The 24,290-nt window shown below is 40.4% G+C and overlaps 1 protein-coding gene across 1 annotated transcript in view; it reads left to right on the top strand.

The window, feature by feature from the left end:
• The window catches only part of LOC138735786 (transcription factor MafB-like), a 312,630-nt gene extending 290,256 nt beyond the window's left edge, over positions 1-22,374 (top strand). The window contains exon 3 of the mRNA XM_069884211.1: positions 22,356-22,374. Within this exon, the coding sequence (XP_069740312.1) occupies positions 22,356-22,359 (4 nt within the window). The 3' untranslated portion in view covers positions 22,360-22,374. The remainder of the gene's footprint in view (positions 1-22,355) is intronic.
• Positions 22,375-24,290: the final 1,916 nt, after the last annotated feature.

Genomic DNA, 24,290 nt, shown 5'->3' with positions numbered 1-24,290 from the left:
GAATTATTGAATGATTTCAAAATCTGGAGGTTTAACAGAGATTTGACTGTTTTTGTCATTTACTTTTAGACAAACACCTCTTCCAATAATTCTATTTTGTTAGGCATTACACCACTTTCAAAATAAATTTGTGTCACTGATTTCCCTGCTTTTTTCAATCAGATGTTATACTCACCTGCTGCACTGGAACTTATGTTTGGAAATGGAATTATCCAGTGAGGAAATGTATCAATTTGTTGTATCAACTAAAAATTGAGCAATGGGTTATAAACATTGCATCACAGAGTTTGCCTTCGAAGTTGGAAGGATACCACATTTTTTTTTCTTGACATTTGTCATACTTTCTTCATGGCCCCTTTCTCAATAATGCTGGGATAAGGGGAGGGTGTAGAGGTGGTAATACGAATTAGCATTAATTATTTTTATTGAGCTTTCAAGAGAATAAGATGTGTTCTCAACAGGGGCCCTGGGAGGGGGCATGAACTGAAATCATTTTTATGTGCTTTAAGTAGTCAGTAGGAGAAAAGTATGGAAGAAACCAACTAAACTTGAATGCTTCACAGGAAAGGGAGCCATAAATTTTGAGCAGAGTCCTAAGGGGGTGTTGCCGCAAAACAAGATTGAGAATGGCTGATCTAGAATGACCACCTTTTAACTTGTTAACACATGAAGTTTAAATCTTCATTACTATGGCCATGGTTTCATTTTTGTTCAATTATTGGACCTAATATCCAGCATTAATAATCAGGAAACATGAGCTCACATCCTGAATTGTCATTGGGGGATTTGAAGTCAAGTAATTGAATAAATCTGTATTAGAAGGTTTGTCATAAAGACCCATAAATGTCTTTAAGGGTAGAAAATTTGCCATCCTTCACCAGAAAGCTTTATATGTGACTCCAGAGTCTCTTTGTAGTTGAATCTTGCTCTGAAGTGTCCTGACTAGTTTCTCTGCTAGGTGTGTGTATAGGAATGGACAACACATGCAGATCTTACCAGTGAGAGCAAATGAAAATAAATAATTTGGTTAACAAATGCTGCCGGTTTTGGTTTTAACAACTTCTCAATTTCTCAGGTTTGAAAATTAGAAACCTGGTGCTTCTATGGATAAGGCAGGCGGTGGTCATCAGCACAGGTATATAGATGGTTGGTGAGGTGACCTACCCCATCTGCCTCTTACACAAGGGTTCTGTGTTATCTTGATGCAGTACCTCAAGGTTCTCATGGCCATCCAAAATGTGCCTTCTCCATTTTGAGTGGAAGCGACTCCCATGAGTCAGTGGGGGTGTGGCATTTCTCTAAGAAGGCATTGAGTGCATCTTGAAATCTTTTCCTCTGTTTGCCTGGTAATCTCTTCCCATGATGGAACTGCTTCTGATGCTTGGTGCCAGGGATGTACATGATGTAGCTTACTCAGTGTAATCAGTACTGGGGGCATTGGCTGGGAGTGAACATTGAAATTTGCTTGTTTACACTGGGAATTTGGTGGGGTTGTGTGGAGACAATACCAATGGCTTTAGTTGTCCACATTCTCAGAAACAAGCAAAAGGCCAGGGATCACTGCTGTCCAAAAGATCATGATTTTTGTGCCAAGTCTGAGATCTTGACCTTCGAAAAGGGAGAAACAGAAGAAGTGCAAATGCTGGAATCTTGATCAAACAATGAAGAACTGGAAGCACTTTCATGCCAGGCAGCGCCCGCTGGAAAGAAATGATCAGTCAACATTGTGGGCTGGGACCCTTTTTTCAATAATAACCACTTCTTTCACACATCAATGAATTAACTGTAGAGAATTTTGAGGAAAAAGAGTTCCAGTCCAAAACATGGGCTATTTCTCTCCATGGATGCTGTCTGACCTGTGTAGTTCCTCCAGCTTGACTTTGTTTGATCTTGACTTTCAAGTTATTTTTCCTTAATTGACCAATGACTGTTTGAGGAAATTGACGGCAGTGGTGAATTTCATCATCGGTGAGTCCGATGTGCTCTGGGACTTGGGAGTCAGCATCTTCCAATGTGTAGGAAAGAAATTTAGAGATTTTTGTTTGCTGCTTTATTTTGGTTATCTGATGTTAAAAACAAAACTTAAACATAAGCAAAGTGGAATTCCATGGTGACTAACTGGGTTATTTAGAACAGTCAGCCTTGAAAATTAGGATTTTTATCAGCGTTTTGCAGAAGGACTCCTGAATGTCTTGTTTTATGCAGTAAATACAGGGCTTCCATGCCAAGACGGGCAGCTTGTTTTCCCAAAGTCCTTGTTCTGTGGTAATGTGGGAGGATGAATATGCAAAGGTGGGAGAGGGTGGGTGTGCATTTCATGAAATGACCACTTCCCTTGATTATCTTCAAGTACAATTGTTGCCTGCTGATAGGGATGTAGGAATTAAGTCTTCTAACCTCAACTATTATTGGGCAATGTTGTATTGGACTGGTTGTCTCCATCTGCATTCCATGCCTAACCAAAGTTTGACCTCCAGGGGTTAGCTAACAGGAAGAGACCATCAATAGCTTCTACTTGTCTGCTTTAAAATTTCTGTTCTTCACCCTCCAAAGCCTTGTTCCTTCAGATTTCAATAGCGCTCTCTGATCTTTCAATTTTGGCCTCAGGATCTTTAATGGTCTTCCTGGGTAAAACATGAGCAGTTGGGCTTTCAACTGCTGAGGCTTCAACCTCCGAAATTCCTCTCTAAACCCTTTATTCCTCTTTATCTCTCTTCTTTGACCCTTTAAGCCCTCCTCTCTGATCGGCTTTGGTCACCACCCCTTATACCTCCGGAAATAAAAACAGAAAATTCTGCAAGCAGTCAGCAGGTCACGCCACACCTGTGGAAAGAGAAGACATTAACTTTTCAGATGGAAGCCCCTTCAACAAAATGTTAACTCTGTTTCTCTTTCCACAGATGCTGCCTGACCTGCTAAGTGTTACAAGCTCTTTTATTTCAGATTTCCAGCATTTCCTCTTTTGTTTTACTTTTCATCTTCTAACATCTCCTGATATGGGCCAGTATCAGATGGTGCTGGCTGTAAAGAACCAGGAGAAATGTAACCACATTTAGGCATAATGTACATGAGAGTTGTTATCATTGTCTTTCCCTGGCTGGGTTTTGTCTTACAACGAATGGCTTGGCATTGCTGATGCAGTGTGCAGACTAGGAGGAACTAATAATGTATGTCTGACTGCTTTCATGATCTCCAGAGAGTTTGGTGATGATAGATAGATGGCCTGCTAATGACGCAGTCCACTTCATCTTGACCCAAAAGAGTGTATGTTGCATTCAATAAAGAGGGAGAAAACAGGAAAGAGCACTTGTAACTATTTATGAATAGAGTCTGCGCATTAAACAAATAAAATACCAACAATACAAGTCTGTATCCTTTCTACATTTCCTGGAATAAATAGTCCATGTTTTATACCCCTATCTAGTATTTTGCTTCTCTATCAAACCAAATAATTCTCCAAGGGATTAGGGCAGGTGGCCTAATTATTTCTCCCTGTTAGTCTCTTGTTTCCACACACCATCTTTGCTGCATTATTTGGACTCCTTTCACTTACTAAAAATAGAGTATCGTTTACACTGCAATTCCTATCCTTCACGCAGTTCAGTAGGAATGATTTCGCCAATGCCTTTCTGAATAGTCCATGTTATATTTCAGTTCCCAGATGAAGAATACAGCATTAATTGACATTTTATTTTAAAAACGGATATTCCGTAAAGCCCACAGAACTAAAATGCATATAAGAAAGTGCAAAACTCCTGCCAATTATAAAACTAAAATGATATCACATTTGTATGTGTCGGAAAAGGAAAACCATATCAGCTTTCAGCAATTAAACAAAACTGCAGATGCTGAGAATCTGAAACAAAGCAGAAAATGCTCAGAAAGGCATAAAGAGGTGGAAAGAGAAATAAAGTCAACATTTTTGGTATGTCAGGTTCTGACCAAGTGTCTTTTCTCTGAAAAGTGAATGTTTACACAGTATTTTCTGGTTTGCTCCAGTTCTAAATACATTGCTGTGGTTCCTCAGGGACTCTTTGTTCTAATAATCTTGAACTGCTTCCTCAGAGATCCTTTCCTTAGTTTACAAACTGAGATTAGTTGTTAACAACTCTGCTGAAGTTCTGCACCTTTATCAAGGATCTGGGACTAAGAGTCTTGGGGTCATTGAGGGAGTCAGCATGGAAATAGGCTCTTTGGCTCTATAAGTTTGTACAACTATCAACCTATTGAAAATGAACTCAAGTCAGTCTTGCAGCATCCATTGGAGGTACAGATATATTACCCACGTTTCAGGCCTGTCCTTCTTTAAGATATAAGCAAAAAACAGAAAGGCATCTGAATAAAGACTGAAGAATGACAGGAGGAAGAATCCAGATCAACAGCCAAAAGGTGTTAATTGGATATTATAAGAGGAAAGGTGAAAATTGATCTCAGCTCTGTGAATGGAGACAGAGGGAAAATGGGAGAGCTAGAGAGAGAGAGAGAGCACTAGGAGAAAGGTAACAGGGAAGAAAAATAAAGTACAAAAAAAATTAAAGGATAAAAGGTTAGAAGTTCACGTTTATGAGAGGCCAACAGCTTTTTCCTGGAATGAGAGGACATCTGTGCAAGGTGAGGGGAGGAGTGCTCAGGGGAGATGTCAGAGGTAAGTTTTTTCACACAAGAGAGTTGTGGGTGGAGGTGGATGCTGATAGAATAGACTCTGAGACTGGCACATGGATGTGAGAAAAATAGAGGGTAATGAGTAGAGGTTTAGATTTTTGAGTAGGTTTATATCGGTCAGCAAGATATCAAGGGCTGAAGAGCCTGTACTGTGCTGTAATGTTTTATATTCAAAAATTAAAGGATTTTGAGCTAGCCATTTGGAGACAGAATTTTTTTGATGGTAGGTATCATAGTGTTGTTATTCAAATTGGTGGTCTGTTGCAAGGATCAGTGCTGAGCCCACTATCTGTATTAACAACAGGAATGATGATGTGGTCAGTATGATTAGTAAGTTTGTGGATGATATCAAAATTGCTGGATTATGGACAGTGAAAAATGTTATCTCAGATTACAATAAGATCTGGATGAACTGGAAAAGTGGACCAAGCAATGGCAGATGGAATTCAATTCCATCTTTAGTAGATTAAACCAGAGCAGAACTTACACAAAAAATGGTAGGGCCCTGGCGAGAGTTACAGAACAAAGAGACTTGGGGATAGAGGTACATCATTTCATGAAATGGGCAATGCAGGTGGCAGGGTCGTGAAGAAGGCATTTAGCATGCTTGCCTTCATTGGACAGGGCACTGAGTACAGGAGCAGGGACATTATATTACAACTGTACAAGACGTTGGTGAGATTACACTTGCAGTATTATGCTCAGTTTTGGTCACCCAGTTATAAAAGGGATATTATTAAACCTGACAAAGTGTATTCGATTAAAAAAAAACATCCAAGATAGATTCCTCCAGTTCTTGTGTTGTTGAAGGCAGATTATTTTCTGGTTTTCAATGTACAATAATGAAACAATGTACTAAGTGCAATGTTTGATTTGGCACAGCTTCAATTTCCAATCTTGACATGATCCTTGTTGAGAATCATCAAGGAATTAAAAGTGCCTATGTATTAGTTGCTTAGTTCCAGGGATGCAGATTCAAGCTCGATCTTGGCAGTGTCCCTAGAGAGTTTGGACATTCTCACCTGGACGGCGAGGGGTTCCTGCTAGATGCTTCTGGTTCTTCCCACATTTCAAATTTTACATAAGAACATAAGAAATAGGAGCAGGAGGAGGCCATCTGGCATGTTGAGCCTGCTCCGCCATTCAATGAGATAGTGGCTGATCTGATACCTGCATTTTCCCCATATCCCTTAATTCCCTTGCTATGTACAAATCTATTCATATATACATATATATATATATTTTTTTTTAAATTTTATTTTTTTAATTTAAACATACAGCATGGTATCAGGTCCTTTTGGCCCATGAGCTCATGCCACCAAATTGCATCCAATCGGCCTACAACCCCAGTAGATTTTGAAGAGTGGGCAGAAACCGGAGGGCCCAGAGGAAAACCAGGCAGATACAGGGAGAATGCACAAGCTCCTTACAGACAGTGCCAGATTCAAACCCCGATCGATGGCACTATAACATTGCACTAACTGCTACACTAACCATGCCATCCATTTACTGAGGTGACCGCCACTGCTTCAATAGGCAGTGAATTCCACAGTTTCGCCACCCTTTGGAGAAAGCAGTTCCTCCTCACCCCTGTCCTAAATCTACTACTCTGAATCTTGAAGCTATGACCCCTAGTTCCAGTCTCACCACCAACGGAAATATCTTTCCTACCTCTATTTTATCTATTTTTCATAACATCTATGGCAGGTTAATTGGCAACTGTAAATTACCCATCAGTGTAGGTAGTTGGCAAAAGAATAAGAGGGCTTTTGGAGAGCATGTGAGAGAGAATATTGGGGTAATAATGGAACTGAAGGGAATGTCTCCATTGCAAACCAGCATGAGTACAGTCTCCTTCTACATCCTTGTAAGTAAGTGAACCCAACAAGGTGCTTCTTACCGAACAAAATAAATTTAAAAAGCTATTTACTCTGTTAGTTATTGAAAGCGTTAGGTAAAGGTAAGGTGTCTGGAAATAGCAGGAAAATTTCTTAACCAAGCCAAAGGGTACTGTTCTTGTGGGAATACTGTTCAGAGGGTGCCCTAATTGATAATGAATGTATGTTGGGATTAGTTAGGATGCCAGATGCAGATCTAATAACCAAGGACATTAATCACAAGTTAATACACACCTTCCTGTTTACTGTAAGTTAAATTAATTACATTTCCTAATGAAAAATGCATTGCAGTTACATCAGCAGAATTGACTAAATATCTCTGGGCTATCGCAGGTTACTGAAGTCCCATCGCTGCTTTCCCTGTAGAAGTTACTGACAGCAGAGCTGGATATCACATTAGTTGTTACCAGATGCAAAGGCAGCAATTTGTTTAATAGATAAAAGCTCTCCGATTAATTATATGTTTCGACTAAGTTATATTGAACAATGGCCAGGATAATTGCTGGACAAACCAAGATTGGACAGAAAAGTCCAAGAGTTTTCTGGAGAAGTTATGGTTCAGAATGACATGTATTCACCAGACATAATTCAAGTAATCAATTAAAAATGTTAATTAACTAGAAATTAAATAACTATCTTATCTATCCTGTAGCCAGTGCAGAATTGGTACAGATCTGATAATGTTATTTCAAACTTGCTACACAGCTCTTTGCTGTGATGAATAAAATAAACACTACAATCTTTTTTTTGTTTAATAATATCAACAAAAAATTTAATAATTTTAGCAATCCGTTTCCTGTTAGCCATTCATGTTGTGATCTACAATCTTATCAGATTTTTAATCGATGACAGCTGTGGACAGTACAGCCCCCATTAACTATGGCACTGCCTTTGAATACATTTCGAGGTTCTACATTGAAACATTATGGATAACAAGCCCAATGTGTGAATGTGAACATTTATCATGTGAAGAATCAGAGATGGCAAAGTCCAGAAGAGGTTTACGAGAATGATCCCTGGGATGAGAGTGTTCAGAATCTGAATTTATCATTATGAACATGTCAAAAAATGTGTTGTTCTGTGGCACCATCACAGGGCACGCATTTCTATAAACCACATTACAAAATAAATAAAAATAGCGCAAGAAAAAGAGAAAGTGAGGCAGTGTCTGAGTTTCATTGTTCATTCAGAAATCTGATGGCAGAGGGGAAGAAACTGTCCTTGTGCCGCTGAGTGCTCATCTTCAGGCTCCTGTATCTTTTTCCCAAGGGTAGCAGAGTGAAGAGGGCATGGCCTGGGGTGATGGGGGTTCTCGAAGAAAGAGGCTGCTCTCTTGATACACTCATTTTGTAGATCTCCTCGATGGAGTGAAATCTGGTGCCCGTGATGTTGCAGGCTGAGTTAACAAGCCTCTGGAGTTTTTTCTTGACCTGAACATTGACAGCTCCATACCAGACAGTGATGCAACCAGCCAGAATTCTCTTAATGGTGCACCCGTAGAAGTTTCCTAGAGTCTTTGTTGACATACTGAATCTCCTCAAACACCTCACAAAGTACACCTGCTGGCGAACCTTCTTCATGATTGCATCAACATGGAGGCTCCAGGACAGATCTTCAGAGATGTTGACACTCAGGAATGTGAAGTTCTTGACCCTCTCCACAATTGACCCCTCGATGAGGACTAGGTCGTGTTCTTCTAATTTCCTCCTAAAGTCCACAATCATCTCCTTGGTTTTGCTAACATTTGAATGCAAGGTTGTTGTTGTGACAGCACACAAATAGATGATTTTTTCCATCCTGTAGGCTTCCTCATTGCTCTCTGTGATTCTATGACAACCGTGGTGTCATTGGCAAATTTCTAGATAGTTTTTGAATTGTGCCTGGCTACGCAGTCATGGATGTAGTAGAGTGAGAAGAACAGTGGGCTAAGCACGCATCCTTGAGGTGCACGTGGGTAGATTATCAGTGAGAGGAGATGTTGTTTCAAATTTGTACTGATTGTGGCCTTCCAATGAGGAAGTCAAGGATGCAGTTGCAGAGAAGGATGCAAAGACCCAAGGCTTGGAGCTTGTTGACCAGCACCGAGGCAATAATGATGTTGAAGGGTGAACTATAGTTGATGACGTACAGGTGGTGTATGTTGCTGTTGTCTTGGTAATCTAGAGCTGAGTGGACACCCAGTGATATTGTGTCTGCTGTGGAGTGAATGTGATGGTAGGCAAATTGCAGTGTTAATGTATGAGAAGTGTTTGATGGCTCCGGGTCTGTACTCACTGTAGTTTAGAAGAATGAGGGGGTATCTCATTGACACCTACACAATATTGAAAGAGCTGGAAAGAGAGAATGTAGAGAAGATGTTTCCAGTGATGGGAGAGTCCAGGATCATAGGGCATAGCCTCAGAATAAAAGGACATCCCTTTGGAACAGAGATGAGGAGAAACTTATTCAGCCTGAGGGTGGTGAATCTATGGATTTCGTTGCCACAGATGGCTGTGGAGGTCACTATTGGTTTAATTTAAAGCAAAGGTTGATAGGTTCTTGATTTTCAAGGGTGTCAAAGGTTACAGGCAGAATGCAGGAGAATAGGGTTGAGAGGAAAAATACATCAGCCGTGATTTGAATTGTGGCATAGCCTCGATAGGCTGAATGGCCTATTTCTGTTCTGTTTTTTATGGTCTTATTTGCATATTAAATAGCCACTTGTATCAAGAAAATATTTGCATTTATGTGGCATCTTTCATCATTTCTGGTTATTCCTACAGTAAGTAAGATAAATTTTGGATGCTCCCTTGGTTGGCATGCAGCAAACACAACTACCACATAGCAGGCTCATGGAAGCAGCACCATGATAATGGCAGATCATTTGCTTTTGTAACTTTGACTAAAATTAGTCAATACTGATGAGGAGAACTCCTGTCATCTCTAAAATCATGACGTGGATTTGTTTTTTCCCCATCCACCTGAGAACGCATGTATTGTGTTTGCATCTGCTCTAAAAGGCACCATCTCTCGAATTGCAGCACTCCCTCAACCCTGTATCAGGTTTAATGTTTGTGGTCATGTCTCTGGAGTGGAATTTGAAGCCACAACCTTCTCAGTGAGGGGTAGGAGTGCTATCCATGCAGCCACAAGTGACAGTTGTCGCTAACAGTTTTGACGTGACATGTCTGCTGCTTTTATTTCCCACTATTGTCATTAATTCATGGATGAATGCAATTGTGCATGCACAGACAAATAGATATGGATATACAGACATAAATAAACACATATAAATTGTGATTAATCTGAGATGTCATTTGCTGTGTGTAGCATGCCTGGAAGGACTTTGACCCAAAGTTTTTAAAGCTTTCAGCCACTGAAGTTTACCCTTCACCACATGTTTGGCATGCTGTGGTGTAATTGATCGAGTTGTTGACTAATTTTGCAGTCTCTCCTATTGCTCTGTCATAACAGTGGAATGTGAAACAAACACACATTATTTCTTCATCCAGCAGCTCCCATGTTCTTACATGGGTGTTTAGTGTTGATGTGTAAAGTTTCTCTCTCTCTCTCTCTCTCTCTCTCTCTCTCACACACACACACACACACACACACACACACACACACACACACACACACACACACACACACACACACACACACACACACACACACACACACAATTTTCTTTAAATATCATTAAATTCTTCCCTACAGAAGTTTTTTTTTAATTTTAGAGATGACCTGTGCTTGTGTTTATTTGAAGTCTAGGAACAGGTCTTTCATGATGCCCAAGTTAAATTTAAACTCTGCTGATGTATATGATACGTGTCTCTCTATTCTGTCTAAATTCATGCATCTAGAACCTTTTTCAATGCTACTATTGTATCTGCCTCCCCCACGACTACAGACATCTCTGTGTAAAATGCCTCCCTTCCACCCCTGCAAACCACCACCCTTCCCCCACCCCGCCACCACATCTCTGCACCTCACTTTAAACACAAGTCCTCTTCTATGTGGGATTTTTACCCAGCCATCCTTCTCCTAATTTTTATCAATTTCAATCAGGTCACTCCTCAATCTGCTGAGAAAACAATCAGAGTTTGTCCAACCTGTTTTGGGACACAAACTTAAATTTTGTAACTGATGTTAGTATGGGCGACTGATCATTGCAGCACTTAATTGCTAATTTTCAAAGATCCCCCCCCCCCGTCACAAAATTTCTTAAATTCATTACTTAATAAAATGTAAAAAAAAAACAGAATAAATCTCATACTGTCCCAAAACATGAGGAATTCTAAAGGACCCTTCCTGTGTGCACACAGCGGATCTGCGCACAATTGTTGAAACGCTTTTGAGCTAGAGGCCACTTCAAGCATTTCCACAAAAAAAATTTAAGTAACACAGCAAGCCATTAATCACCTCTTTACTGGTGAGTGAGAGAGAATGCCTTCTCTGCTTGAGAACAAAACAAAATTACTTATTGCGACATAGTCTTAAAAAACACTTTTTTTTGTTGTAATTTCTTTTAGTCCTTTTTCTGATATACTTTAGGTTGAGCAACACCACTTTGTTATTGTTTTGCATTATTAATGACTAAGTGGCTTATGGTTATACAACAAATCTCTGAAGCATGATCATCTGTACAAGTCTCAAATGATGTTATTTTTATTAATGTAACCGCAATTCTTGGTGTAACTTGTGTTTAAGATCTCTCACCTGAAGTAATAATGTTCAGCCTGAAGGGGGGATCCTTTGATATCTGTGAGATCCTGCAACTTCAATAATTGTAGGAGTCAATAAATTGCATGTGGAAACCATGCATTTAGTTAACGAACAGTCTCAGGAATATCTCCTGCAGCTGGCTTGCCAAAGGCCTTGAAACAAGGGCCTTGTGCCACCTCCACACAATCAGGGTGAGAACATTCGATAACGACTATTTCTCACAACAAGAGGATTCTGTCAGCATGAAACAAATACATTTCTAAGTTCCTTCCTAGAAGTGAAAAATTATTAAATGGAGTGGATCTCAGGAGAAATAACTAAAATCTTGCTTAGAATCGATTTTAAGGAGGAGTTCAGAAGGAGGAGAAGACAGAGGGATTTAGGAATGAAAATCCTGAAGCAGCTGGAGTCACGGCCAATCACGATGGGACGGGGGGAATGGACAAAGATGGTATCAGCAGGATTTAGAGATGTAATTTGGAATTCCTGAGGCAGCTGAAGGCATGACCAACCATGGTGTGATGAAGAATGAATGACAATGGAATTAGTGGAATCTCCATATGGAATTCCAGAGGTGGCTTAAGGCACAATGTCAGAATGGGAAGGCAAAGGGGTTGGCCATTGAAACAGTTGATGGCATAGACAGGGTATGGATAGGAACAAAGAGAAACAGAACAACTACAGATTCTGGAACAAAGAGTATCTGGAGGGAATCGAGCAGGTTAGACAGCATCTGGGAATAGAAATGGTCAGTCAGTGTTTCAGATCAGGATCTTTATTGAAACTAAAGGGGAGGTAGCTAGCGTGAAAAAGTGAGTGGGGTTTGAGACGGCCATAGAGTACGAGACAGATGGAAGTGGAGACATGTATGGGAGGAGATCCCAAAGTGGGGCCATGATTGGGGGGGGGGGGGCAGGTTTGAGAGAACAGGTGCACATAAAAAGACAGAGGCTGATGCTGGAACCATATTGGGGTGAGGCTTCCTAAATTTGGAAAACCCGGCATTGTTTTCTGCTTCAGGATCCAGCATTTGCAGTCGTTTGTGTCTGGAATGGTCTGATGAAGCAAAAATATCTTGGAAGAGATTGAGGCAGGAAGGAACAAATGTGATATGTCCCATCACTTAAAGTGACTGAAAATGGAGAGGGAAATTGACTTGAAAGATATTTATTTGAGAAAATTCAGGGCAATATACAGGTGAACACTAAGTCATCTGTGATTGTTATAGAGAAAGATACATTTCCCATCCATATATCTCTTCATTCGGAATTTTAGTTGCTGATCCCTATAAATGGCTAGTGTTTTGAGGTGAGCCACGTTTTTGAATTGCTGCAGTCAGAATGGGGAAGGTTCTTCATCAATCCTGCTGAACATTAGATTCAGATTTAGATCCAGAGCAATGGCAGGGAAGAGTCCACCTTGGAGGAGAACCTGCAAGAACTGACATTCCCATATATCTATTGGCCTGCCCCTTATCGATTTGTTCTCCACATGACGTTACACAAAGGAATTTAACTTCTTGCCAATTTTGTTTACAAATCCTCCAGTTCCAAAGTAAAAATGATCTCTAAGCTGCCCCAGTTTTTTTAAAATTAATTGCTACATAATATAGTGTTCACATGCTACACATTTGGAAGACACGAGAACTTGAATGTTTGTCAGAGGATATGAAAGTAGGAGAATATCTTCCTGCCAGTTACACAGTGAGTGAGTATGGAATACAATGAGTTATAAAAATGATATGTAGTTCAGGAAACATTTTAATGAGTTGTGTGAAGAACATTGGAATTGCTAGAATATCTCTCAAAGAGTTGGACAGAGAATGCAGAGAATAGGATACTCTCATATTTCCTTATGGCAGGAAATTCGTGTTTGATCTCAGAACATTTTCTTCAATTTTATTCCAGTTATTTCTCTGTAATTTATTATTTCTCTGACACCTTTTAACTCCCTTTCAATTCTTCAACCACCTATTCACTCACTGGGCCAATTTACCCTGATCAATTAAGCCACCGACCAGCACATTTTTGGGATGTGCAAAGTAACTGGAGCATTCGGGGGAAACCCCCAAGGTCATAATGAGCATGTGCTAACTCCACACTGCATCAGAGGCAGGGTTTGAACCTGGATTACTAGAGTTGTGTGGCATTAGCACTCCCTTCCATGCCAATATATCATTCACAAAATCTGTGAGTGAATGGAAGAATCAAGATATGCCTTTGTGAATTATTCAGAAATTTGATAAAATATGTATAGATAGAATTGGTTATCCCGTAGCCCTTGATTCCCTGACTAATCAAATATCTGTCAATCTCTGCCTTATCTACACCCAATGACCTCGCTTCCACAGCTGCCTGCGGCAGTAAGTTCCACAGAATCACGACTCTCTGGCGAAATACATTTCTCTGGGTCTCTGTTTTAAATTGATGTCCTTTTATCCTGAAGTTATGCCCTCTCGTTCAGTGCCGGATTAAGGTATTCCAGGGCCTGTAGGGGCTCTAAATTGTGCCGGCAGGTGCATACATGGTGAGGGGAATGCAATTACCCTTACACTGAAATTAAAACTTACTTTCACGTTTTGTTAAAACAAAACTTACTTGCAGCGGCCGTCTTTGTTATGCATAATCCCCAATGCAGCTGGAACCGCACTGTGTTTCCCTGGTGCTGACACTGGCTGTGAGTGGGATTATGGGTAACGAAGATGGTCATTGCTCCTACATTGTGCCTTCTCCACGAGCTGCCGGGGCGGTCCTTAAGCGGCCCAATCAGATGAATTCTGGCAGCACTGCACCCCTGCTGCCACGTAGAGAGTTAGATGTGTGGGGGGAGGGGGTGGGGTGCGGATGTCAGACGGCTAGAGCTAGAAGCGAAGTGGTCAGGCAAGGCGGGGATAGTGGCGCCCCGCCTTAAGTGGCATGTCACATCCTTGATGGAAGTTTATAATAATTTGGCCAGTAATAAGACTCCAATGCTAACAGTTTCAGCACTTCCATGAAGTGAAAGCCCTCATTCTCCTAAAAAGTTTACTACTTCAGTTATTTGCTCTAGAAATGTGCCCCAATACTTTTGTTCAGTCTCCACTTCTTTCACAAGTTGGGAATCAAATCGACAGACAAACCTTTGTTTTTGAGCATAAACAGTGAAATTAAAGCTGGTCTAGGTGAGGTATTTTCTTCACGTCGACGTAATAGATTGCATAGCATAACCAAATTCTTGCACGTCGCTTGTTTGTCGGTTTATGAACACGTGTGAAATAAAACTTCTGACAGGGCCGAGGTTTATTTTCACTGTCATACAATCGCATGAATGAAGAGAAGTCATTATTAGCAGGTTGACATTAATCACTTCCCTTGACTATCCAATATTCACCATTACAATCATCTAGATTGTTTGGCTAATGACCAATATCATTACAGAGTGCTTCTTCTTTCTTCACTTGTTCTTTTGCAACCAATGGATGTTGGCTGTTGAGGTATCCCTTCTGCCACACTGGTTCTAGTTGTTCCTATATTTCCAGCTTCAACCATTATAGCACCATCACCGCGAACATCAAACTATTCTGTCAACTTGCATGTTTTTGATATCACAAGTTGGTCTCTTCTTTCTTTTGCTTCCTTTGCTTTACGTTTTGCACTTCCGGAAGCATAATGATGTCAAATATCTCTGGGTCTACTCATTGCTATCTGCAGCATTCAACTCCCCTGACATGTAAATGAATGAAACCAGCCAGCTGGGGCTATTAATATAGGCCATCAGTGTGGTTTCTCATAGCTGCTACACAAAGATAAGAACAAAAATGTTTAAGTTCATAATTCATAATACTGATGTAAACGTGGGGAGCCTTTAAAACGCGGGGCCTGTAGCATATCCTACTTTTGGTATTATGTTATTCCGGCCCTGCTTTTGTCCTAGACTCACTTACTAAGGGAAACATCTACTTTGTCCAGGCCTTTCAGCATTCAATATGTCTCTTTGTAGTCCCCCTCATACTTCTGTCATCCAAAGAGACAGTTCAAGAGCTGACAAATGCTCTTCATCTCCCAACCCTTTCTAGTAAATCTTCTCTGAACACTCTCCAATTACAATCCAAGAAATGCTGTTTCGTTGGTTTGTACTTGTACAATCAGATGACAATAAGCTTGACTTGACAATGCCAGCACATCCTTTCTCAAATAAGACACCCAAATTATCGAATTACTCAGTACAAGTTAGTGCTGTGTGTCCATCCGCAATCCGTAGTGACTGATTTGGGCTCAGTCAATTGGAAACTCCAGTAGGTGGGATTTCTTGATGTTCATGCAATGATTCCTTGTTCTCCTTTTACACGAGTGCTGAGTTATTATTAAAAGAAGATATGAACAGATGTGAATTTGGAACTTCTTGCTTGGTGCTCAAGGCAGACCATTAGAATAGACCAGAATCAGAATTTAGTTTCATGAACAAGTCATGAAATTTGTTGTTTTGCAGCAACAAAACCTTACAAAATAAAAATAGGGCATGAAAAGACAAAGTAAGACAGTATCTTTGGTTCATTGATCATTTAGGAAAATTGTCCAATTGTCCAATGATTATTCTTTGAGTGCCTTCGTAGAGCAAAGGAGTAGATCAGGTCCTGCTGAATGCATTGTCCAGCTGTTTCTATTTTCCTTATGAATAGTCAATCACATATCATATATTTAAGATCGTATTATCATCCTTTGTTGTTTGACGGTTAATTGCTTGATTGGGGCAATTAACCAAGTGTTATTTTTTGCATTGACTAATACGCATTACAGTGAAATATTCAGTGAGATAAGAAACAAATGCAATGAATCTTTACAAGTTTGGCATACGTAAAACTGGATACCTTGTGAATGGAATTTCTTAGATCCTTAACAACCCTTATCCTTGTCAAGTTCTAGATTACAATCAACAACTTGGGATTTAAGTTTACAATCATAGTAGTTGGTAAACAATATAACTCCTGTATATTTACATACAGGTACTCCCCGACATACATTCGAGTTCTGTTCTGGATGACTGGTCGTATTGCAGAATGGATGTATGTTGGGGAATTGCCGTACCTCTGATATGAAGAGTAAAACAATCAATCTCTTTCCATTTTCTTTTTTTTTTGGAAAAGTTTATTTAAAATTTTACAACATATAAGCATAAAATATACAAAAAAAACCCCTTCTAAATTACTCACCATAACCCCCAACCCCCATCCTTCCATTTTCTAACTCCGAATCCCTCTCATTCTCTCTCTTGATGAGGACCCTGAGTATCCTGCAGACTCTACTGGCCTCTAAAATTTGCCTGACCATCAGAATATTGAGCAACAGAATCAGAAAAAAACAGGACACAAAGAGTTAAAATGCAGTGAAATAACTCAACATGGCAGCCACCAAGGCCAGCTCTCGCGAGAGGTTGGTCAACAGCCAACATGGCGGCCGATCGAGATAGGCCCAATTTTCACCATAATTGCGGAAGTTTTATATTTTTTCTTTTTTAAAAAAATTTGGTCGTGTGTGCAGATGGGCGAAAGTCGCAGAGTTTGCAAGTCGGGGAGTACCTATATAGAAAATTTATCACACAGAACAAAGGCATTTGGTCCATCACATACTGTATAAATCAATGCACTACACTAGTTGTTGGTTGGCATTTGTCTCTTGTTAAGTTATATAAGATGCACCTTCCTTCTGCATCATGCAAACTAGATTCAGATTTCAGATTTATTGTCAGAGTACATATATGACATCACATACAACGCTGAGATTCTTTACCTCTTATGGGTGGTGCAAACAAAACTGTACTCAATTGACACATGTAAACAAATAAAGAAATGTAAACAAAATGACTGTGCAATACAGAGAGAACAAAAATCAATAAAATGCACAAGTAAGAGTCCTTAAATGAGGGATAAGATTTCTGGATCATTGGGATCTCTTCTGGGGAAGGTCGGACCTGTATAAAAGGGACGGACTCCACTTGAACTGGAGGGGGACCAATGTGCTGGCAAGCAGATTTGCTAGAGCTGTGGGGGAAGGTTTAAACTAGTTTGGCAGTGGGGTGGGGAACAGAGTGTGAGTGCAGTGTCAAGGGAGCATGGATAGGAATAATAATGATAACAAATGTAGGATGAAGATTAGGGTAAAAGGTAGAAAAGAGAATATAGGTGAGGGTCATTCTCTGAAATGCATATATTTTAATGCAAGAAGCATAGTGAACAAGGTAGATGAGCTTAGAGCATGGACAAATACTTGGGGTCATGATATTGTGGCAATTAGTGAGACCTGGCTACAGGAGGGGCAGGACTGGCAACTTAATATTCCAGGATACATTTGTTTTAGATGTGATAGAGCAGGGGGTAAAAAAGGGGGAGGAGTTGCTCTGCTTGTTAAGGAGGACATTACTGCCGTGAGGTGGCAGGATGGACTGGAGGGATCGTCCAGTGAGGCTGTTTGGGTGGAATTGAGGGGTGAAGGAGGCATAAGGGTGCTAATAGGGGTGTATTACAGACCACCAAATGGGCCAAGAAAATTAGAGGAACAAATTTGTAGGGAGATAATGTATATGTGTGAGAATCATAAGGTAGTGATCATGGGAGATTTTAACTTCCCTCACATTGATTGGGATACCCATACAGTTAGAGGGCTGGATGGGCTAGAGTTCGTTAAATATGTTCAAGATTGTTTTCTAAATCAATTAGTAGAAGAACCGACTCGGGACGGTGTAATACTAGATCTCCTGTTAGGGAATGAGCTAGGTCAGGTATCGGACATTAATGTTGGAGAATAAATTAGGCCTAGTGATCATAACTCTGTTAGTTTTCGGGTAGTTTTAGGGAAGAGCAAGGAGGGGCCTAAAGTTGAGCAAATTTCGAAGGAATAAGAAGGGATTTGGGGAGTATTGAGTGGGACAGGATATTTTCAGGTAAGGATGTAAATGAAAAATGGAGGATATTCAAAAAAGAAATTTTGAGGTTACAGAGTAGATATGTCCCAGTGAGGATCAAAGGAAAGGCTGGAAGTCATAGGGAGGCTTGGTTTTCGAGGAATATTAGAAATTTGGTTAGGAGAAAAGGGGAGGTGTACAAGAGGTATAAAGAGCAGGGAGCTGAGAGTTTGAAGGAGGACTACAAGGAGTGTAGAAGGAATCTTAAGAAAGAAATTAGAAAGGCCAAAAAAAGGCACAAAGAGGCCTTGGCAGACAGAGTAAAAATAAATCCAAAGGGTTTCTATAGGTACATTAAAAGTAAAAGATTAGTGAGGGATAAAATTGGACCCCTTGTAGATAGCGAAGGTAGGCTGAGTGAGAAGTCGGAGGAAATGGGGGAAATTTTGAATGAGTTCTTTGCCTCGGTATTCACTAGGGAAAAAAATATTGAACCAGTTGAAGTAAAGAAAAATAGTGGGGAGGTCATGAAGCATATAAGAATAACTGAGGGGATAGTGATGGCTGTGTTGAAAAAGATAAAGGTGGATAAATCTCCGGGACCGGACAAAATATTCCCAAGGACACTCAGGGAGGCTTGTGGACAGATAGTGAGGCCATTAACAGAGATATTTAGGATGTCACTGGTCACGGGGGTAGTGCCAAAGGATTGGAGGGTGGCGCATGTGGTTCTGCTGTTTAAGAAAGGGTCCAAATGTAAACCTGGGAATTATAGGCCCATGAGTCTAACATCTGTGGTGGGTAAGTTGATGAAAAGTGTTCTGAGCGATGGTATTTACAAATATTTGGAGGTACAGAGATTGATAGGAAGTAATCAGCATGGTTTTGTCAGGGGTAGATCATGCTTGACAAACCTGATTGAGTTTTTCGAGGGTGTTACAAAAAAGGTTGATGAAGGGAAAGTTGTGGATGTTGTCTATTTAGACTTTAGTAAAGCTTTTGACAAAGTTCCCCACAGGAGGTTAGGAAAAAAGGTGGAGGCATTAGGTATAAATAAGGAGGTAGTGAAATGGATTCAGCAATGGTTGGATGGGAGGTGTCAGAGAGTAGTGGTAGAAAATTGTTTGTCCAATTGGAGGCTGGTGACTAGTGGAGTTCCTCAGGGATCGGTCCTGGGTCCACTATTGTTTGTTATATATAAACGATCTGGAAGTAGGGGTGTAGAATTGGATAAGCAAGTTTGCGGATGATACAAAGATTGGTGGTGTTGTGGACAGTGAGGAAGATTACCGTAGATTAAAAGCTGATTTAGGAAGGCTGGAGGTGTGGGCTGAGAAATGGCTGATGGAATTTAATACAGATAAGTGTGAGGTGTTACATTTTGGAAAGTTAAATCTAAATAGGTCATATGCATTAAATGGTAGGCTATTGAGATGTGCAGAATAACAAAGGGATTTAGGAGTGATGGCAAATAGTACCCTCAAGGCTGATACTCAGGTAGATGGTGTGGTGAAGAAGGCATTTGGAAAGTTGGCCTTCATAAATCAGAGTATTGAATTCAAGAGTAGGGAGGTTATGATGAAATTGTACAAGGCATTGGTGAGGCCAAATTTGGAGTACTGTGTACAGTTTTGGTCACCAAATTATAGGAAAGATATAAACAAAATAGAGAGAGTGCAGAGAAGGTTCAGGAGAATGTTGACAGGATTTCAAGGTTTGAGTTACAGGGAAAGGTTGTGCAGGCTAGGGCTTTTTTCTCTGGAGCGTAGAAGATTGAGGGGGGACTTGATAGAGGTGTTTAAGATTTTAAAAGGGACAGACAGAGTAAATGTGGATAGGCTTTTTCAATTAAGAGTGGGGAAAATTCAAACTAGAGGGCATGGTTTAAGATTGAAGGGTGAAAATTATAAGGGGAACATGAAGGGAAATTTCTTTTCTCAAAGGGTGGTGGGGATGTGGAATGAGCTTCTGGCAGACGTGGTTGAGGCGGGATCATTGGTTACATTTAAGGAAAGATGGATAGTTACATGGAGAGGAGAGGACTGGAGGGGTATGGACCGGGTGCTGGTCAGTGGGACTAGGAGGGTGGGAATTTGTTACGGCATGGACTAGTAGGGCTGAGCTGGCCTGTTCTGTGCTGTAAGTGGTTATATGGTTATATATGGTTATATGGAGTCCCTGATTGGGTTTGTTATTGAGGAGTCTGATGGTGGAGGGGTAGCAGCTGCTCCTTGACTGGTGGTGCGAGTCTCTTGGCACCGATACCTCTTTCCTGATGCTAGCAGCAAAAACAGAGCATGTGCTGGGTGTCCTGAAGATTGCTGCTGCTCTCCAATGGCAGCATTCCCTGTAGATTTTCTCGATGGTGGGGAGGGTTTTGCCTGTGATGTCCTTGGCTGTGTCCACTACCTTTTACAGGGATACCAAAGCAAATTTTTAAATACAAAGATATCCCTCTCATTTGGATATACAGACTATATTCTAAGAACTATTGACACTGAAAATTTATTTCTTTAACTTGTATTGTGAACAGTTCTGATTGTGTATGAAAATATTTGCATTTATAGAACATTTTGCATGAGGCAATTTATCCTCAAGCTGGAATTCAGGAGAAGAGTTGGAAAAGTCGACGGAAAGTCTTGTCAGAGAAATAACTATTGAGAAAGTAACAGAAGATAGTCAGGTAGCAACATCTTATTTTTCAGGGAAATTCTGATGTTGACTCATGATGGATGAAGCATCTGGCAGTTTCAGCGACACACACCAAGTGGGTGGAATAGGCAGAGTCTATGGAGGGTCTATGGAGCAGGTTTCGATGCAGTGTTGGAGAAGATTGTGGGGTGGGATTTGTGTCTAATCATTATGCCGTGAGGGTCTCGCAAATTTAATGTTGGTGGACCTGATGGTGCATGAGATGAGGTACAGAACTTGCACAGGATGCATCGTGCTGGATGTGGGATGATGCAAGCTATTGGTGCCAATAATGAAGTGCAATGATACATGAACCATTCTCTACAGATTGTTTCACAATTCTAGGCTCTGTGTGGATCTTCGCATATCCATTATAATCCTAAGCACATCTGAAATCCAACGTGTCTTCAGTTGTCTGCAGTACTTTGTTTTTGAACCATGATGTGGACCCTTGTGAACAATTGTTATTGGTTCCAAGCCTGTTACTACAATGTTTATGTTGGAAATATTGGACTGTTGGTAGAAACAATGAATATTAAATTGAAATCTGCTCAGACTTCTCTTCTGAGGATAGAATGCTGACTTGGAAATCTGTCCCTTGCTTATTCCCCTTAACATCTAATCTATTGCATTGCCAACAGCACTGTCTGTAAGGAGTTTGCATATTGTCTCTGTGACCTGCTTGGGTTTTCCATGCATGCTCCAGTTTTTACCCACCCTCCAAAACATACAGGGAAGTAGTTGGGTGTTATTGGGTGGCACAGGTTTCAGGAGTTGGAATCAGCTGTGTTGTTAGAAAAACTTTCCATTATGTGTTTACATAATGTTGCAAGGCAATATCTGCAGTTCAATATGGGATATTTCTCTTTTCACTGATGTTCCTAGCAACAGCCCAGTGCTAGTGACACCTTCTGCAGGGTAAAATTGTTGGACCTAATTTCTATGTGGGCTCTGGCCATTCACAATAAGTCCGTGGGCATCTCCTCCTTGAGTTTTGCTGAGTCTTTGTTTGACATACTCAAAAATGTGATCAAAATTTTAGGGACTGCAAACTCTCAGAAAGAGCAAGATGACAAAACAAGATTCCCTGTTTTGATGAAGTTGATTAAAACGAGAATCGCCACTTACAGTTTTCAAGTGATGCCACAGGATCTTTTATGTCAGGCTGAGATAACATCACTAACAGAGAAGCTCACTTTCCATACTGCACTGGATTATCAACATAGATATTCAGCACAAGATATTCAGAATGGGATTTCAATCCACAACATTCTGACATGACTTCAACCTTGCTATGGATCCAGAATTTCAGTTGTGTGGCTAGCGCGATCAACCTTTTGAAAATTATTTAAGGTCTAATGCAAGGAAGACTAGCACATTATTAAAAGCTGGGAATTTCTTTGTTACGTTAACATGTGTGTTCTTAATGTCTGTTTATGGGCACTGCGTATATCCCATCACATCCATTTTAGTGTTGTCTCCACATAACTCTTTAATAATTCTCCCCTTCTCATTTCTCTTTAGCTAATTGAAGACAAGTTATAAAGAAGCTCAACAGAGCAGGTAAATTACCTTTAGATTCAGAGATTTGTTTTGCAATCTTTGATGTCTTCATCTAAAAATAAATGTTCAAGTGTTTTTCTCAGCTGCATAAGTGTTGTGCACCGGAATTGTAAAATACAGTTGCGAGGATACTTTTTGGCAGATAGATGTTCAGCTGACTTTGGGAACAACATATTGGCACAGAATTTAGTTAGAAATAAAGAATTAAAAATGCTGAAATACCGAAGAGGTCAGAGGATATCTGTGAAAAGCAACATAGCTAATATTTCAGGAGGATGACCTGTCATCAAAACATCTGATGCTAGGTCATCACCTCGAAGCATTAACCCTACTTTCTCTCTACAATTGGTATCTGAATGCTGAGTATTTCTAGAATGTCATGTTTAGATTTTAGATTTCCAATACGTGATGTAAGGTCTGAACCAAAAACATCAGCAATTCCTTTACCCCCTGCAGAGTCCATTCAACCCAGAGTTCCTCCAGCAGGTTGCATTTTTCGCTCCAGATTTCAACATCTGTAGACTTTTGTGTTTCCAATATCGGCACACTATTTTTAATTTTACTAACTGAACAAGGCGACTCTACAGGCTGAGGACCATTGGAAGAATAAATTCATTCCATGCCATTGCTCTTTTCCAATATCTCTGCAAATTTCCCTCTACTTGCATTAATTGAATCATAGAACATTACAGAACAAATACAGGTCCTTTGGCCTTTCTAGCCTGTGCCAAACTAATACTCTGCCTGGCCCCACTAACCTGCATCCAGTCTCTATCCCTTCATGGCCCTCCCATCCCTGTACCTGTCCAAATTTTCTTTAAATGTTAAAAGTAAGCCTGCATTCCACTTCAGCTGGCAGCTTGTTCCACACATTCACCATCCTCTGTGTGAAGAAATCCACCCCCCCCCCAAAAAAAAACTTCTCCCCTTTCATTCTTAACCCATGTCCTCTGGCATGTTTCTCATCTACCCTCAGTGGAAAAGGCCTACTTGCATTTCCTCTATCTGTACCCCTCATAATTTTGATCCTGATTTATCATGTCTCTTCAGCCAACTGAGCTGGAAAAAGTTTCTCCATATTTACTTGGAGAAATGTTTCATAATATCTATTTTAATTCATGGGGAAATGGAGGGGAAGAAGCCAGGTCCATCTTTAATCAACCTTGCACAAGTAGGTCATTTCAGAAGGGCTTTTAAAAGACTCTTGAGGTGGGTCTGAAGTTATAAATGTTCCAGACTGGATAAGGACAGCCAAATTATTTTGTTGAAACATTTTGTGAAGTAATTGGAATTTAACAAACTATTTGAAGGTTTCATTGTCACCATTATGGAGATCAAGTTTCATAGTTTCAGATTTATTGAATTAAACTCCCTTATTTTCACAGTGGGGAAAGGGTCTCTCACTCCAGCTAATCTTAGGATCACAACCCACAACAGACAAGTGGAATATTACTTACTTTTTTTTCATGTACTTACAGATAGTACGGTACATAATGAATGGGATAATATTGTCTGCATCCCTGTCAGATACGGCCTCTGTCCACATCAGTGACAGGGATTCCCCCAGTGGCCCACATTTGCTCTGCCTGCATCACTGATAGGGATTCCCCCAGTGGCCAACCATTTCAATCCTGCGTCCCACTCCCATATTCACATATCTGTCCATGGCCTCATGTACTATCCCATCAAGATCACTCATAAATTGAAGGAATACACTTGATTTTCCATCTGGGCTCTCTCCAACCAGATGGCATTCTCTGCTTTCTGCTAACCTACTCTACATTCTCCCTCCCTCCTCTTTCCCCTTGTCTTCTTTCCCTTAGCTTTCCACCCCTTTCCCTCTCTATTTACAGAGCCATCCTTCTTCCTCCTGCTTGTTGCTGTGCCTCCCTCCCT

Source organism: Narcine bancroftii, chromosome 6, assembly GCF_036971445.1.
Source record: "Narcine bancroftii isolate sNarBan1 chromosome 6, sNarBan1.hap1, whole genome shotgun sequence".
Classification (NCBI taxonomy): domain Eukaryota; kingdom Metazoa; phylum Chordata; class Chondrichthyes; order Torpediniformes; family Narcinidae; genus Narcine; species Narcine bancroftii.
This window is presented reverse-complemented; position numbering and strand designations above follow the sequence as displayed.